A 14527-nucleotide genomic window follows, 5' to 3' on the forward strand; every position below is an offset into this window, starting at 1 on the left:
ATCTGGGCCCAGCATGGGATCTGAGCTCAGTCAGGAATTGGGGCTCAGCCTGGGATCTGGGCCCAGCATGGGATCTGAGCTCAGTCAGGAATTGGTGCTCAGCCTGGGATCCGGGCTCAGCCTTGGTTGGACTCAGTTTAAGATCAGGGCTCAGTCAGGCACTGGGGCTGGGCTAAATCCAGAGTCAGGGCTCAGCAAGAGCTAAGCTCAGCCAGATTCAGGTCTCAGTTTGGGGTCAGCCTGAATTTGGGGGTTCATCTGGAATTGGGGTTAATGTAGATTGGGGCTAATCCAGGGCCAGGTGCCTGCCAGGAAGGGTCACGACACCCGCAAAGTCATTGATGATGGGCACCCCGAGGGGACACGTGCTACAGCCAGGCTCAGAGGCTCAGCCCGAGGGTGGGTCTTAGTTTGGGATTGGATTTCAGCCTGGGGTTGGGGCTCAGTTTAGGGTCAGGGCTCAGCCTGGATTTGGGGGCTCAGGGATCAGCCTGGGTTTGGGGGCTCAGCCCTAATTTGGGTCTCAGTTTGGGCTTGGAGGCTCAGTCCAGGGTCAAGGCTCAGTCTGATTTAGAGGATCAGCCTGGGGTTCTTTCAGTCCAGAGTTGGGGTTCGCCTGGGTTCAGGCCTCAGCTCATGGTTGGGGGCTCAACTGGGTACGGGGCTCAGGGATCAGCCTGGATTTGGGGCTCAACCATGGTCAAGATTGGACTCTGAGCCAGAGAGACTGAGCAAGAGACAGGAAGATGCCCAAACAGGCAGAGACCCTCAACAAGGAATAGACGGGCCGAATGCTGGGAGGGGGACGGGGAGCCCCAGCGGGGCAGGGGCACTCACAGCCTGGGCGTAGGCACTGTAGGGGCTGAGGGGCAGGGTGAGGGAGGGCGTCAGGATGCCCAGCTGGCCCACCATCTGCTGCATGCGCCGCAGCGTCCGCTCCTTGTCCGTGTCCGCAAATTTGACCACCAGGCTGGAGGAGGCGCCCTGCAGGGGGGAAAGAAGGGCAGACGTAGCCAGGACTCTGAGTCCCTGGAATCCTGCTGGCTTGGCCCCCTGGGGTGAGATGTCTCCCAGGCCACAGCCACAGGACTGGCGCCACAGGGAGAACATCCTGAAGACCAGCTCCTAGGCACCCCGTCCCCCCAGATGACTGGGCAGTCACGTGTGCATAGATGGAGAGTTCAGCCCCAGGGGCAGTGTCTGGTGCACGGGTCAGGGGGGCCCTGTCACCCACACACCGGAGAACAGGCAGGCCAGTAGCTAGAGGGGAACAATGAGGCACAGGTGGACAACCTGCAACAGTCACCCACACACCGGAGAAGAGGTGAGAATGAAGCTGCCGAAGAGGAACAATGGGGCACAGGTGGCCCACCCTGCACCTGTCACCCACGCGCCTGAGAACAGGTGAGAATCCAGCTCCGGCTTGTTGTGCCCTGCCTAGGTGGACATAGTCCAGAGCAGGAGAGAAGCAGGCTGATCTGGGCTTCAGGAAGCCACCATATGACTACGTGCGGCCCTGCGGCTCAATGGCTGCCTCCCTTCCAGGGGAGAACAGACACCGGCCCCACAAGGGAGAGGAAGCTCTGCTTGCCCGGTGCACAGGCCGACCTATGTCACTGTCACCACACCCACGGCACCTCTTCCTTCACCTCTGTGCCCTCTCTGAGGAAGATCCAGGGCTACAGCTGGCTGGGATGGTGGGACAGGCCCCATTTGTCCCTACCCCCTTCCCCTTTTCCTATCCTGCCACCATGCCAAGGGCAGCTCCACTCACCGGCATGGTCTGGCTGCCGTGCAGGGCGTGGATGGCCGCCTGTGCCTCCGTGTGAGAGGAGAACTTCACAAAGGCACAGCCTGCTCCAAGAGAAGGAGACGGGTGAGGGTGATGGGTCTCTCGGGGGAAGGGGCCACGGGACAGGGTGCTGGGAACCTGGACAGCAGTAAGCATCAGACACACTCAGCCAGAGAGACCAGCTAACTACAGTTAGACAGTCAGACGACAGAAAGACAGACAGCAATTGTTCAGACAGACAGCCGGACAACCAGACAGTAAGGTAACCTCCCAGACGGGCAGTCAGACAGTCAGACAGCCAGAAAGACGACCAGCATTTGTTCAGACAGACGGACAACTGCACAGACAGTATATCAGACAGAAACACCATCAGATAGTCAAACAGATGGCAGAAAGTCAGACAGCCACTTGTTCAGACAGACAGCTGGACAACTGAACAGAAAAATCAGACAGTAAGACAATGACACAGACGGACAGACAGACATAGAATCAGAAAGTCAGTCAACAGAAAGACAGCCAGCATTTGTTCAGAAAGACAGCTAGACAATCAGACTGTAAGGCAATGAAACAGTCATAGGGTTAGACAGTCAACCATTCATTCATTCATTCCATCAGAAAGTCATCCAGCCAGCCAGATAGCCATCTAGCCCGTCCATCAGAGTCTGCCCAACACAAGGAGGTAGACAGTGTGAGGTGGTGCACAGGCAGGCGGGCAGGTGAAGGGCATGGGCTTAGAGAACACCCACCAGCCACTGACATGAGATCAGACACTTATAATCAGACCTGCAGGATTCAAATGACAGAGACCCTCAGACCCAGACGGGCACACCCATGTGACCAGAGTCAGGCAGATGGAGATGGGACTCCACCAGACGGTGGCAGAACTAGCCAGTCAGTCAGACTCCACCAGACCCAGGCAGACCCAGACAGAGAGAGTCAGGCCGACAAAGACCCCCAGACATGGGTCCAGACAGATAGAAAACCGTGGAAGACGCAGGCAGATTTGTGGGGGTGATGAAAATTCTTTAGAACTAGGTGGTGGAGACAGTTGCACAACTTTGTGAACACCCCAAAAGCTACTGAGTTGTCTGATTTAAAAGGGCAGCTCTTCCTTAGGGCGGTGGTGAGTTTATGTTAATGGGGAAGGAACAACTCGGAAAAGGAGGGTGAGAATGGCTGCACAACGCAAAGAATGTAATTAATGTCACTGAATTGTACCTGGAGAGAGTGTTAAATTGGAGTATGTTTTGCTGTGTATATTCTCAACAACAACAACAACAAAATAAAATTTAAAAATAAATAAAAGGGTGAATCTTATGGTATGTGAATTACATGTCAGTTAAAAAAAAAAAAGAGAGCCGGTAAATGTCAGAGACCACTAGCAAGAAGAGTCAGATGGGGAGTCAGTCCCAGACAGATGAATGCAAACAGGTGGAATCAGGGAGACAGGCAGATAGAGACCACCAGACACAGGCAGATGCAGACGGGAACAGTCGCATGGATACGGCTGCAGACAGAAATAGTCATATAGAAGGAAGTGCTGACAGAACCAGAGACCAGTGGACACACTCGGTCCTAATCAGATACACACACGGGCCGGGACAGGCCAAGGCAGCTCCAGATCACGGGACACAGCCATTCCCAGACTGATACATAAAGGTAGAGTCGGTTAGACACAACAAGACACAGACAGAAGCAGTCGTGTGGACAGAGTCAGGCGGAAAGACAGCCAGACACCACCCACCAGAGGCCCTCAGAGGCAGACAAATGCAGGTAGAAACAGTCATATGGACAGAGTCAGGTGAAAAGGAGACACCACGAGAGACCCTCAGGTCCAGGCGGGAACAGTCATGTGGACAGAGTCAGGCAGAGTGACACACTCAACGCTAGTCATTACAACCCAGTGCGCAGAGGCAGGCAAACGAGTAGTTCTGGATAATTAAAAATCATTCTTAGATGCTGCAGCCATATAGGGACAGTGGATAGGCAGGCGGACAGACAGTCCACAGGACGCAGGCCAATGCACAAGGATCCAGCCACGCAGGTAGGATCAGGCAGCAGGATCAGCCATGCCCCGCCCCTCCCCGCCAGACCCCGCCCCTCCTAACCAGGCCCCACCCCGCCCCGCCCCACCCCATCCGGCCTTACCCCGCCCAGCTCCGCCCCATCCCATCCACCCAGCCCCGCCCCGAGAACCTGTCCCGCCCCACCCACCTGGCCCCCCCTCCCGCGTGCCAGGTCCCCCTGTCACCTTTGCTGCTGCCATCAGGCCCCCGGAGCACCGTGCACTCGTCGATGACCCCGAAGGGCTGGAACAGCCGCAGCACGTCCTCCTCCGACTGCTGTTTGTTCAGCATGCCTACGAACAGCTTCCGGTCCCCTGGGGCAGAGACACCACCTCAGCCGAGTCCCCAGGCCTCGGGGCCACCGGACATCTCGGGTCCCCTAGTAGAGAGTGGGGCGGCAGGGCAAGGAGAGGGGGCCCCGCTGCTGGCCCCTGTTGGGCTCCCGTCCCCTGTCCTGGGCCCCCCCACCCTCCCGGGGGCCTGACTGTCCCACCTCCAGGTTTCTACCCAGGCTGGTGGCTCCTGTCGCGATGGCCCCCCTTCAATCCCTGCCCCCCTCTCTGGCACAGATGAATCCCCCACCCCCACCCCAAGCGCTCAGACAGCCACCCACAGTGCCAGGGTTAGGGACGGCCGCGATTTCCCCTGGCCTAGGTCCTTGTCTGTCTGTCTGTCCGGCTTCTAGATCTCTCAGGCAGGGGTGAGCCGTGATGGTCCCTGTATCCTCACAGCTCCCAGCCCCCTACCCAACCTTCCCAGGGCTGGGGAGGGCCAGGCAACGTGTGTTGGGTGAGGGAGGGGTGAGTGTGCACCACTGGTCAGCTGGGGAGACCCAGGAGGCCGCCTGGGGGCGTGGGTGGGGGCCGTCAGAGGCCAAGGGCTGGGCCGGAGCCTGCCCCCCTCAGGTAATTGCTGCAGCTCGCTGGCAATGGGGGAACAGTGGCAGCTTCACCTCCCAGCGAAGTTGAGCTGGGTTGCTATGGAAACCTGTTCTCGGCAGCTGTCACTCATGGAGTGGGCGGGAGAGAGAAACAGAAGCATGGAGACTGAGTCTGGAAGAGACCGATGAGAGAAAGAGACAGTAAGAGACAAACAGAGACAGAGAGAGGGACAGAGGGCGAACCAGAGAGACAGAGGAGATGACATGAGATGAACAGAGAGAGATACGGAGGGAGAAGGACAGAGAGAAAGAGATGCAAGTCGACAGAGATAGAAACAGACAGAGACAGAAACAAAATGAGAGATAGAGCTGGAGACCTGCAGACCCTACCTCTCCACTCCCCAGTCCACACTGGCAGCCAGGGTACAGGGAGTGTGAAAGTGGCTCCCAGCCCAGCTTGGGTTTACAGAGCTCCTACACACACACTGGAGCCCTAACAACCCTGCCCCACACACCCCAGGTGGGCCACTCTCCTTCAGGCCCTGGGAGTGGGGAGGGGATATGAAATCTTCAGGAAAAACCAGGCTTGGATCCCACTGAGAACAGCTGAGGATACCCCTCCATCCAATGGGCTTGCCCTCACCCTGCGGTCCTGCGCACAGGGGCAGCCCCACGCAGACATCCAGGACCCCAGCCTGCACACCCCCATGACCCAGCCCCTCACAGTCAAGCACACACACGCCAACACACACGCCCACACATGCAGCCGCAAACACAGGCAGGCAGCGGGCGCCCCCACTGGGCACGCACACATACACCCATGCACACATCCACACACTGGCATGCTCACAGACACACATATACTCACCCAGACATGCAAACGTGCACACACACCTCCTCCCCACCATCAGAGCGCAATCCACAGCCCTTTAGGGACCCTCTGCCTCTGAGACCCCCATTATAGCACCCTGAAAGGAGTGGGGTGTTGCAAGCAGTTGGACCTGGCCAGACCACCATCTTCTGGACTGCAGCCCCTCCTGGCCTCCTGCCCCTGTGCCAGCCTGGGGCCCCTGCCTCTCCTGCAACCATGAGGTACTTGAGCAAGTACGGGATTATTGCGTGTGTTTGTGCAGGGACCCCACTGCCCCTCCTCCTCCCATCCCTCCGCCAACCGCCAGCCCTGGGGCTGAGGCTCCTGGCGGCCACGGAGAGATGACAACTACCTCCGCGGCTTTCGCTGTCCGCAGGCTTCACCTGGATCGGCCGCGCCATCTGTGGAGAGAGGGGGAAGGGGAGGCACGGTCAGCGGTGAAGGTGGCTTGGATGGGATCTCTCTCTCTGATCTGCCCACCTTCCCAGCCTCAACCCCAGCACACCCTACAGCAACTTACACCCCAGTCAAACTAAATGACCCATGGTCTCACTTCCAGGTCTTCCTTTGCTCCTGCTGTCTGGCAAACTCTTAGTCAGCCTTCAAAACCCAGCAACAATGTCCCCTCCTCCAGGAAGCCTCCCAAGTGTGAAAGACTGTTTGCAGAGATGGTCCAATGCCTTTGGTCCCTGTATGCATGCTTCTTTGTGATGTGACTTTTCAGCTCCTCCCATCAAGGGGTGGAGTCTAAGGGGTGGAAAGGAGGAGTGTGCTGTCACAGTATGGGGGGAGCAATTAGAGTCACATAACAATGTATGTATAAATTTTTGTATGGGAAAAAAGTTAAAAAATTAAAAGAAAGAAAAAAGGGGTGGAGTCTATTTCTCCACTCCCTTGAAACTAGACTTGGCCATGTGACTTGCCTTGACCAATAGGATTTGAGGGAAGTGAAGTTGTGGGAGTTCCAAGCCCAGGCCTCAAGAGACCTTGCAGTTTCCATTCTTGCCCTCTTGGAACCCTGAGACTGCCAAACCTGGGTGAGCTACTGGAGAATGAGAAACTGCGTGAGAGAGAGGCCCAGTAGACAGACAGCACCATTGCTGAGCATAGGAGTGAGCTGTCCTCGTCCGTCTACCCCAGTCAAGCCCCATCTGACCACAGCTTCATGAGTGAGCCCAGGAGAGACCCAGCAGAAGAACCGCCCAGCTGAGCCGAGCCCAGACATGCAAGCCCACAGAATCATGAACAAATAAAATGGTTATGGTTTCCAATGACTATTTTGGGGTCATTTGTTACTCAGCAGCAGCTGACTCATACACCAAGGCAGCGCTTGTAACAGCTCCTACAAGCTTTGGGTGGGAGGGACTGTCACATCTGAGTGACCAGCCTGCCATCTGGACACATTGTTTTGGACACTTCTGCCCCTACCCCAGGCACTGAAAATGACATTCAAGGAAGAAATCCTCCCTTATACCCTCTTCCAACATAGCCAGCCCTGGGTATGAGCTAACTTGGATATTTGAGAACAGACTCAAGGGATGTGGGCATGGCATTTGCTTCTCCACTGGTCCTAGGACAGAATGTTCCTACCAACCTGGTGTCTCTAGTGAACTCCTATTCATCCTTCAAAACCCAGCTCAAAAGCCCCCACCCAGGCAAACCTCCCACCCCTCTGATATCCTGCAGCCCGTATCCCTCCTGCTTCAGGGCTGGAAATGTCTATGTCTTGCTCTGTCTCCCCCCAGATGCTGGAGAGGGGGGCGGGGGCAGAGCATCACCCACACAGTGCAGGGTACATGGGGGCATCAGGAGAGCTTGAACCTCCCAAGTCTCCTCCCCTCTGAACTCCTTCCCCTTTGATTTGATTCTGTCTCCCAGACCCTGTCCCTGCTCTAAGTCCACTCTTGCACCCTGAGCCCCCTCTGAGTCCCCTCCCTCACTCTGTGTCCCCTTCCCCTGAACGCCCTCCCCTTTCTGAGTCCCTCTCCCTCTCTGAGCCCCCTCCCTCTGTAAGCCCTTCCCTTCTGGGAGCCCCTCGCCTCTCTGGGCCCAAAGCTTCCTACGCCCCCTTCCCCTCTAAGCCCCTCCCCTTCTTAACCTTTTTCCCTCCCCAGTCCCCTCCCCTCTCTGAGGCCCTCCCCCTTGGCACATCTGGGCTGCCTCAATTTGAACTCAGCCTTGGGAGCCCCAGAACCATCCAATGTCCTCAATTCCCTGGCCCAACCTTCCTGCCACCCAGCCACACTCTCAGAGGGACCCTGACCACCTGCGAAAGGAGGAACCCACGCCTCCCTTCCCCCACCCCGTCAACTGGATCCCCCCACACACACCGGATTCTCCCCGCGTGGGTACCACACCCTACTAGCTGGAGGTGGGGGAGATTATTTCAACCAGATGGGACCAGCTTCGGGGCTGCAGACAGACGAGGGTGGCAAGGTGAGGTGCGGGAGGGAGCACCTGAGCTCCAGCCTCCGACTCCCCCCCTTCCCACCTCGCCTCCGCTCGCCCTCACCTCCTCCCCTCTCCCAGCACCTTGGGCAGATGAGGATGGGGTTGCCATGGCAACGCTGATTCACCACACGGAAGCTGGCAATTGTTGTTGCCATGGAAACCGCCTCTTAGGAGCGAGCCCAGCTCCTGCCTCGCACAAAAGAGATATTTAAATATAATCTTCTGGAAAGGCATGAGCCGAGGGAGGGAGGAGGGGGCGGTCGCGGGGAGGGAGTCTACCCCCAACGACGCACCCTCCATTCCCACCCCATCCTCAGGAACAGGGGGACTTTCTCCCCATCTCCCCTGCCCGCGGCAGAGCCTGGGACCTTCCCCCTCCTACAGGGAGGCCCCTTCCCCATCCTGAGTCAGCCTGGAGGGGGCGGGATGGAGGGTCCTGGGCTGGCCAAGGGAAGCCAGGTGGGCAGCCCCCTCCTCTTCAGCCCCCCACTCCAAAGGCGAGGCTCAGAGGCCCAGCCGCCCCCTCCCCGCGGCCCCGCGGCCCGCCTTACCCACCAGCCGCCCGCCCTGGAGACGTGCGCCAGGATGGCATCCACGTGCCGCCCCTGGGCGCCCAGGCGCGCACACGCCGCACGCACGCCCGGCCCGGCACCGTGCTCTCTGCGCCCCGCACCCAGGAGGACGCTGCCAGGCGGGGAGCTGGGTCTCCCCCACCCCACCCCACCCCACCCCTCCCGTCCCGTCCCCCTGCCCGCCCATCTGGCTCTGCCCACCTCCTTCCGGCTCCGTCTCTCCATCTGTCCCACCGAGGTCTCTGCCTAATGCCCTCCCTCCCTCCTCCACCTTCTCTGGCTCCCCATCGCTGCATCCCTTCCCTGCCCCCACCCTTCCTCTTGTCATTTATTCCACAACACTCCGGGTGCTCCCCATGCTGAGTAATTTTGGAACCCCAGAGAGGACCTCCGCATAGTGGTGGGGTGGGGGGAGAAGAAGACGGAGTCAGACACAGACACTTCCCGGCATGTGGGGGTCAGGGCTGGGGAGGAGGGGGGAATCAAGAACTGAGGGAGCCTGGAGCAGAGGGCAGTGAAAGGCGGAAGGCTATCCTGGGACTGCAATGAAGATGGAAAATCTGCCATGGGTTTTGAAGTAGGAGTAGGAGTTTGATGGGGGGGGTGAGGTGGAGATGAATTCTCATGTTGGAGTAATACCGACATCCACCAACTCCTTTAATCTCCAAATAACTTTATGGGATGGAAACCTTCATTCCCATTTTACAGATGGGCAAATCAAGGCCAGAGAGAAGGGAGAGAGAAGGTCAGAAGAAGAGGCCGGGTCTCCTACTCCTTTCCTTGGGGTGCTCTGAGGACCCAGCCATCCCTCTGGCTGAGGGGTCCTGTGGGCTTGGGTTCTGGGGGCCTTGGATCTTTGGGATGGGGATGGGTATGTACCAGGTGGCTGTAACCATGGGATCCAGTCCTTGATCTGTCTGCAGCTTGCTGGGGGACTTCAGTTAAGCTGTACACCATTGGAAAAAGAGGGCCCTTTATGTCTATCCAAGGTCCCTGGGTGGCGCAAACAATTTGCTCTTAGCTGCTAACCTATAGGTTGGTAATTCGAACCCACCCAGCAGCACTATGGAAGAAAGACCTGGCAATCTGCTCCTGTAAAGATCACAGCTGAGAAAACCCTATGCAGCAGTTCTACTCTGTAACACGTAGGGCCGCCATGAGTAGGAATTGACTTGACGGCAACCAGTTTGGCTTTTTTTTTTTTTATGTCTAGCCAGGGTGTGTTTCAGATGGGGAAACTGAGGCCCCTGGGAGGAAGGACTGCAGAAGGAGTTAGACTGAGGCAGCAAGGATTCTCCTGGATTTGCACAGCTGTGCTGTTAGAAGATGTAGTGTCTGGGGGAGGGCCCCAACTGGGGTATTTCCAGATCAGGTGAAGGAGAGAGAAGCAAGGCTGACCCCCATCTGGGCCTCCTCCTCTCCCACCTGGACTCCAGCCCAGCCTCTGCCTAACACCCTGACCAAGCTCTCCCTCCCCCTGCTCTACCGCCTGTTCTGGCTCCCTATTGCCCTTGGGGGCAGAGGCCCAGCTCCTCATCCTGGCATTCGAGGCCCCTTTGCAGCTCAGCCCCAGCCATTCCTGTTCCCTCCTGCCACGCCTCCGGGACATGACTGGAACACACCCCCTTCGGCCCCCTCCTCACCCTTCAAGGCCTCCTTGAATGTCACCTCCTCCCTGAAGCCTTCCTCTCGCTCTCCATCTGCTTCTGCTTTGCCTAGGCCTTGCCTTGACAGTACCCACACCCACACACACACTGTCCCTGTTTGGGATGAGCTCCTGGGGAGGCAGGGGCTGAAGGAGACACCCACCAAGGGGCTGCAAATGACAACTGCAATAAAATGAGATGTGGATTCCAGACACGACAGGAAGCAAACTCAGGCCCTGTCTCCGAGAGCAAAGAGGGTGTGGGGCGTAGTGCCTGACCCAGGAAGTAGCCAGGAGCGTGTGCCAGACAGTGTCTACACGTCTCCAATTTGTAGGGGAGAAAACAGGCCCAGAACAAAGAAATGACCGGCTCAGAGTCACAGAGCTCGACCTGCCTGGGACTGTGAAGTTACTCAGCAAATCTTTGCCAAGCTCCTATTATACGCCAAGAACCTGACATGCCTTCCCTTATAGAATCCTCAAAGTGCCTCCGTTGTTAGGTGTCCTCGAGTCAGTTCCAACTCATAGTGACCCTACATACAGCAGAACAAAACACTGCCCGGTCCTGCGCCATCCTCACAGTCGTTGCTATGCTTGAGCCCATTGTTGCAGCCACTGTGTCAGTCCATCTTGCTGAGGGTCTTCCTCTTTTTCGCTGATCCTCTAGGCATCCCACTTTATAGATGGGAAGACTGAGGCCCAGGGAGGTCAAATCATTAGCCTTTCAGCACCATAAGGCCGCCGCCTGTCCTCAGGCTTGGCTTGACTCTGGCTCAAGTCCTGCGACATGGGGTGGGCATTGGGGGTGGTTTCTGCTAGGCAGCCACCCCAGGCCCCTCTGGGTGAACAGAAGGGATTTTTAGGAGGGGCCTGTGGGGGGACTCAAAGCCAGACTTACAACTTATCCCTTGTCGGGGAGCTCAGAGGAGCTGTGGGGCGGCTGCAGGGTTCGGGGTGTCCCTTGCACACCAAGACCTTCATGAAGAAAGAAACAGTGTCCCCTTGAGAAGACTGGCCCCTCAGTGGCCGAGAGCAGAGCAGCCCTCACTGCCTGTGCAGGGTCCCTTCCATCTCCTGGAACCTCAGGCTGCTCTGGCGTTTGGGGTTTGACGGCTGAGCCACTGGAATCGAAGCTTCTGCTCAGCCTCTGTTCCAGGGTCCTCGGCCCATTCCGGAGGGTTCTATTCTGGGATTCTGTTATTCAGTTTAGGATCCGATTCCAGAATGCTGAGATTTGATTAAACTGCATCCCCCGCGGATGCTGTTGTCACACTAGCAGAGAGAACTAGAAAGGGGAGTCACGAATGCTTCAGAGAGGAGCACTATGGGGGGGAGGGCTTGGCCGTGTCACGGAGAGGAGCTCGGAGTCAGCAAATGACCCAGGTCACTCCCCTCCCTGCTCATAAAAAGAGGAAAACAGAATTGAAGCATCCACTCCATACCATTTCCTCAAAACACACAAATACACATAGAGACACCCATACACACACATACATACACACACACACACACACACATACACACACACTCAGACACACATGCATACATACATACACACACACACACATACACACACACTCAGACACACATTCATACACTCACAGGCACACATATCAGATAAATACACACATACACTCACATACACACATATGCACCCATATACACACACACACACACCCATACACATATATACACACTCACATACACACACAGGCACACACATACACACACCCATACACATATATACACAGTCGCATACACACACATACACAGGCACACACACACACACCCATACACATATATACACACTCACAGGCACACACATACACAGGCACACACACACACCCATACACATATATACACAGTCACATACACACACATACACACACCCATACACATATATACACACTCACAGGCACACCCATACACACACCCATACACATATATACACACTCACATACACACACATACACACACACAAATTTTTTTTTTTTCAGGGCAGGGGACAGGGGAGACAGTGGCAGTCTTGGTTTTCTGTGTGACCCAGCCCTGTCCCCTGGCTCACAGGCGTGTGTGGGCGTGTGCAGGCACGTGAGTCTGCGGGGTGGGCTTTTCCAGCACGAGGCTAACCTCGTGTGAAGCTGCTCCATCCTCTGGAGGAGAACCTTCAGGGGAGCTCAGATGTGCTCAGCCATGGCTGACAATCAAGGGGGGCCTTCCGCCCTGGCAGCCCTGTCTGCTCTGCTCTTGTTCTCAAAAGACTGATTCCATTTCTTACCAAATAGGCAATAGATAAGTGGTATCTTGGGTGAAGGGCGAGACAGTACACAATACAGGGGAAACTAGCACAACTTGTACAAGGAAAGGTCATGGAAGCCCCATAGACACATCCAAACTCCCTGAGGGACTGAATTGCTGGGCGGAGGTCTGTGGAGACCATGGTCTCGGGGAACATCTAGCTCAATTGGCATAACACAGTTTATAAAGACAATGCTCTACATTCTACCTTGGTGAGTAGTGTCTGGGGTCTTAAAAGCCTGTGAGTGGCCATCTAAGATACTCCACTGGTCTCATCCCTTCGGGAGCAAGGGAGAATGAAGAGAACAGGATACAAGGAAAAGATTAGTCTAAAGGACTAACGGTCCACAGCTACCAAGGCCTCCACCGGACTGAGTCCAGTACAGCTAGATGGTGCCCGGCTACCACCACTGACTGCTCTGACAGGGATCACAACAGAGGGTTCTGGACAGAGCTGGAGAAGGATGTAGAACATAATTCTAACTTACAAAAAAAAGACCAGATTTACTGGCCTAAAGGAGACTGGAGAAACCCCAAGAGTATGGCCCCCAGACACCCTTTTAGCTCAGTGGTGAAGTTATCTCCGAGGTTCACTGTTCAGCCTGGGAGTGGACAGCCCCGTAAAACCAAATGGGACTAATGAGGTACAGTAGTCCAGTGACAAGGGCCAGAAGGCAGAAGGGGACAAGGAAGCTGGTGATAGGGAACCCAAGGTTGAGTAAGGATATTGTTGATGTGTTGTGAGATTGTTAACCATTGTCATAGGGCAACATGTGTAGTAACTGTTAAATGAGAAACTATTTTGTTCTGTAAGCCTTCATCTTAAGTGAGAATAACAGCACAATTGGAAGAGCGTAGTCAATGTCACTGAACTGTGCATGTAGAAATTTTTGAAATGGTGTACCTATGGCTATGTATATTTTCACCAAAAAAAAAGGTCGAGAAGGGAGAGGGTTGACATGTTGTGGGGTTGTTAACCAATGTCATAAAACAATATGTGTACTACTGTTTCATGAGAAACTATTTGTTCTGTAAGCCTTCATCTGAAGTACAGTAAAAAAAAAAAAAAGATTGATTCCATTTCGCGGGTGTTCTCAGGGGAGGGAGGCTCACCCCAAAAGTCAACTCCTTTGCTAATCAAGTTGGTCTTCTCCACTGTTAAGGATTAAATTGTGTCCCCCAAAAAATGGTATGTTGAAGTCCTAAGCCCTGGTACATGTGAATGTGACCTTGTTTGGAAATAGGGTCTTGGAAGGTATTATCAATTAACATGAGGTCATACTGGAGGAGGTGGGTCCTAATCCCATCTGAGTGGTTGGTTTATAAAAGAAGAGAACAGAGACATGGAGGGTTAGACAGAAGGGTGGTCACGTGACTACCGAGACAGACGTAAACCAAGGAACGCCAAGGAGTGCCAGGAGCCTCCCGAAGCAAGGAGAGAGGCATGGCACAGATTGTCCCTCAGAGCCCTCGGAAGGAATCAACACGGCCGATATCCTGGTTTGGACTTGCAGCCTCCAGAAGCATGAGACAATACATTTGCGCTCTCATAAGCCATTCACTTTGTGATACTTTGTTACAGCAGTCCTGGGGAACTGATACACGTTCTGAAGCTGAAGATACATTTACTCTCTTAACAGGGCTTCTGGGTATAGCTGAATAGAATGCAACATGTGTCCCCAGCAGAAATGCAACACACATCCACCAAAAGGTGAGAACAAAGATGTTCACTGGCAGCTTTGTTCATAACAGCCAAACCCAAGTGTCCATCAACAGGGGAATGGTCAAACTGTGTAATTGAGCTGTGGAATAGTATACAGCTGTGAAAAAGGAAAGGCCACTGCTACTACAGCAACGTGGGAGACTCTCATCAACATCACAGTGACTGGGGAAGGGGGAGGCAAGGTACACACAAGACCACGTGTCACAAGAAGTTAAAAGGAAAACAGGCA

General features: G+C 55.2%; 1 protein-coding gene across 16 annotated transcripts in view; it reads right to left on the minus strand.

The window, feature by feature from the left end:
• Positions 1 to 14527, minus strand: part of CELF5 (CUGBP Elav-like family member 5) — a 52908-nt gene that overhangs the window by 15574 nt on the left and 22807 nt on the right. For 6 of the 16 annotated variants that reach the window (XM_023733141.1, XM_023733140.1, XM_023733134.1 and 3 more), the window contains exons 3-6: positions 5962 to 6010; positions 4044 to 4172; positions 1775 to 1854; positions 838 to 984 (exon numbers count right to left, since the gene is read on the minus strand). In XM_023733141.1, coding sequence (XP_023588909.1) covers positions 838 to 984; positions 1775 to 1854; positions 4044 to 4172; positions 5962 to 6010 — 405 coding nt within the window. Of the gene's footprint in view, positions 1 to 837; positions 985 to 1774; positions 1855 to 4043; positions 4191 to 5931; positions 6011 to 14527 lie in introns of all 16 variants that reach the window. The other 10 variants (XM_023733138.1, XM_023733132.1, XM_023733136.1 and 7 more) reach the window with 3 other exon arrangements.

The sequence above is a fragment of the Trichechus manatus genome, unplaced genomic scaffold (assembly GCF_000243295.1).
Source record: "Trichechus manatus latirostris isolate Lorelei unplaced genomic scaffold, TriManLat1.0 scaffold00057, whole genome shotgun sequence".
Taxonomy (NCBI): domain Eukaryota; kingdom Metazoa; phylum Chordata; class Mammalia; order Sirenia; family Trichechidae; genus Trichechus; species Trichechus manatus.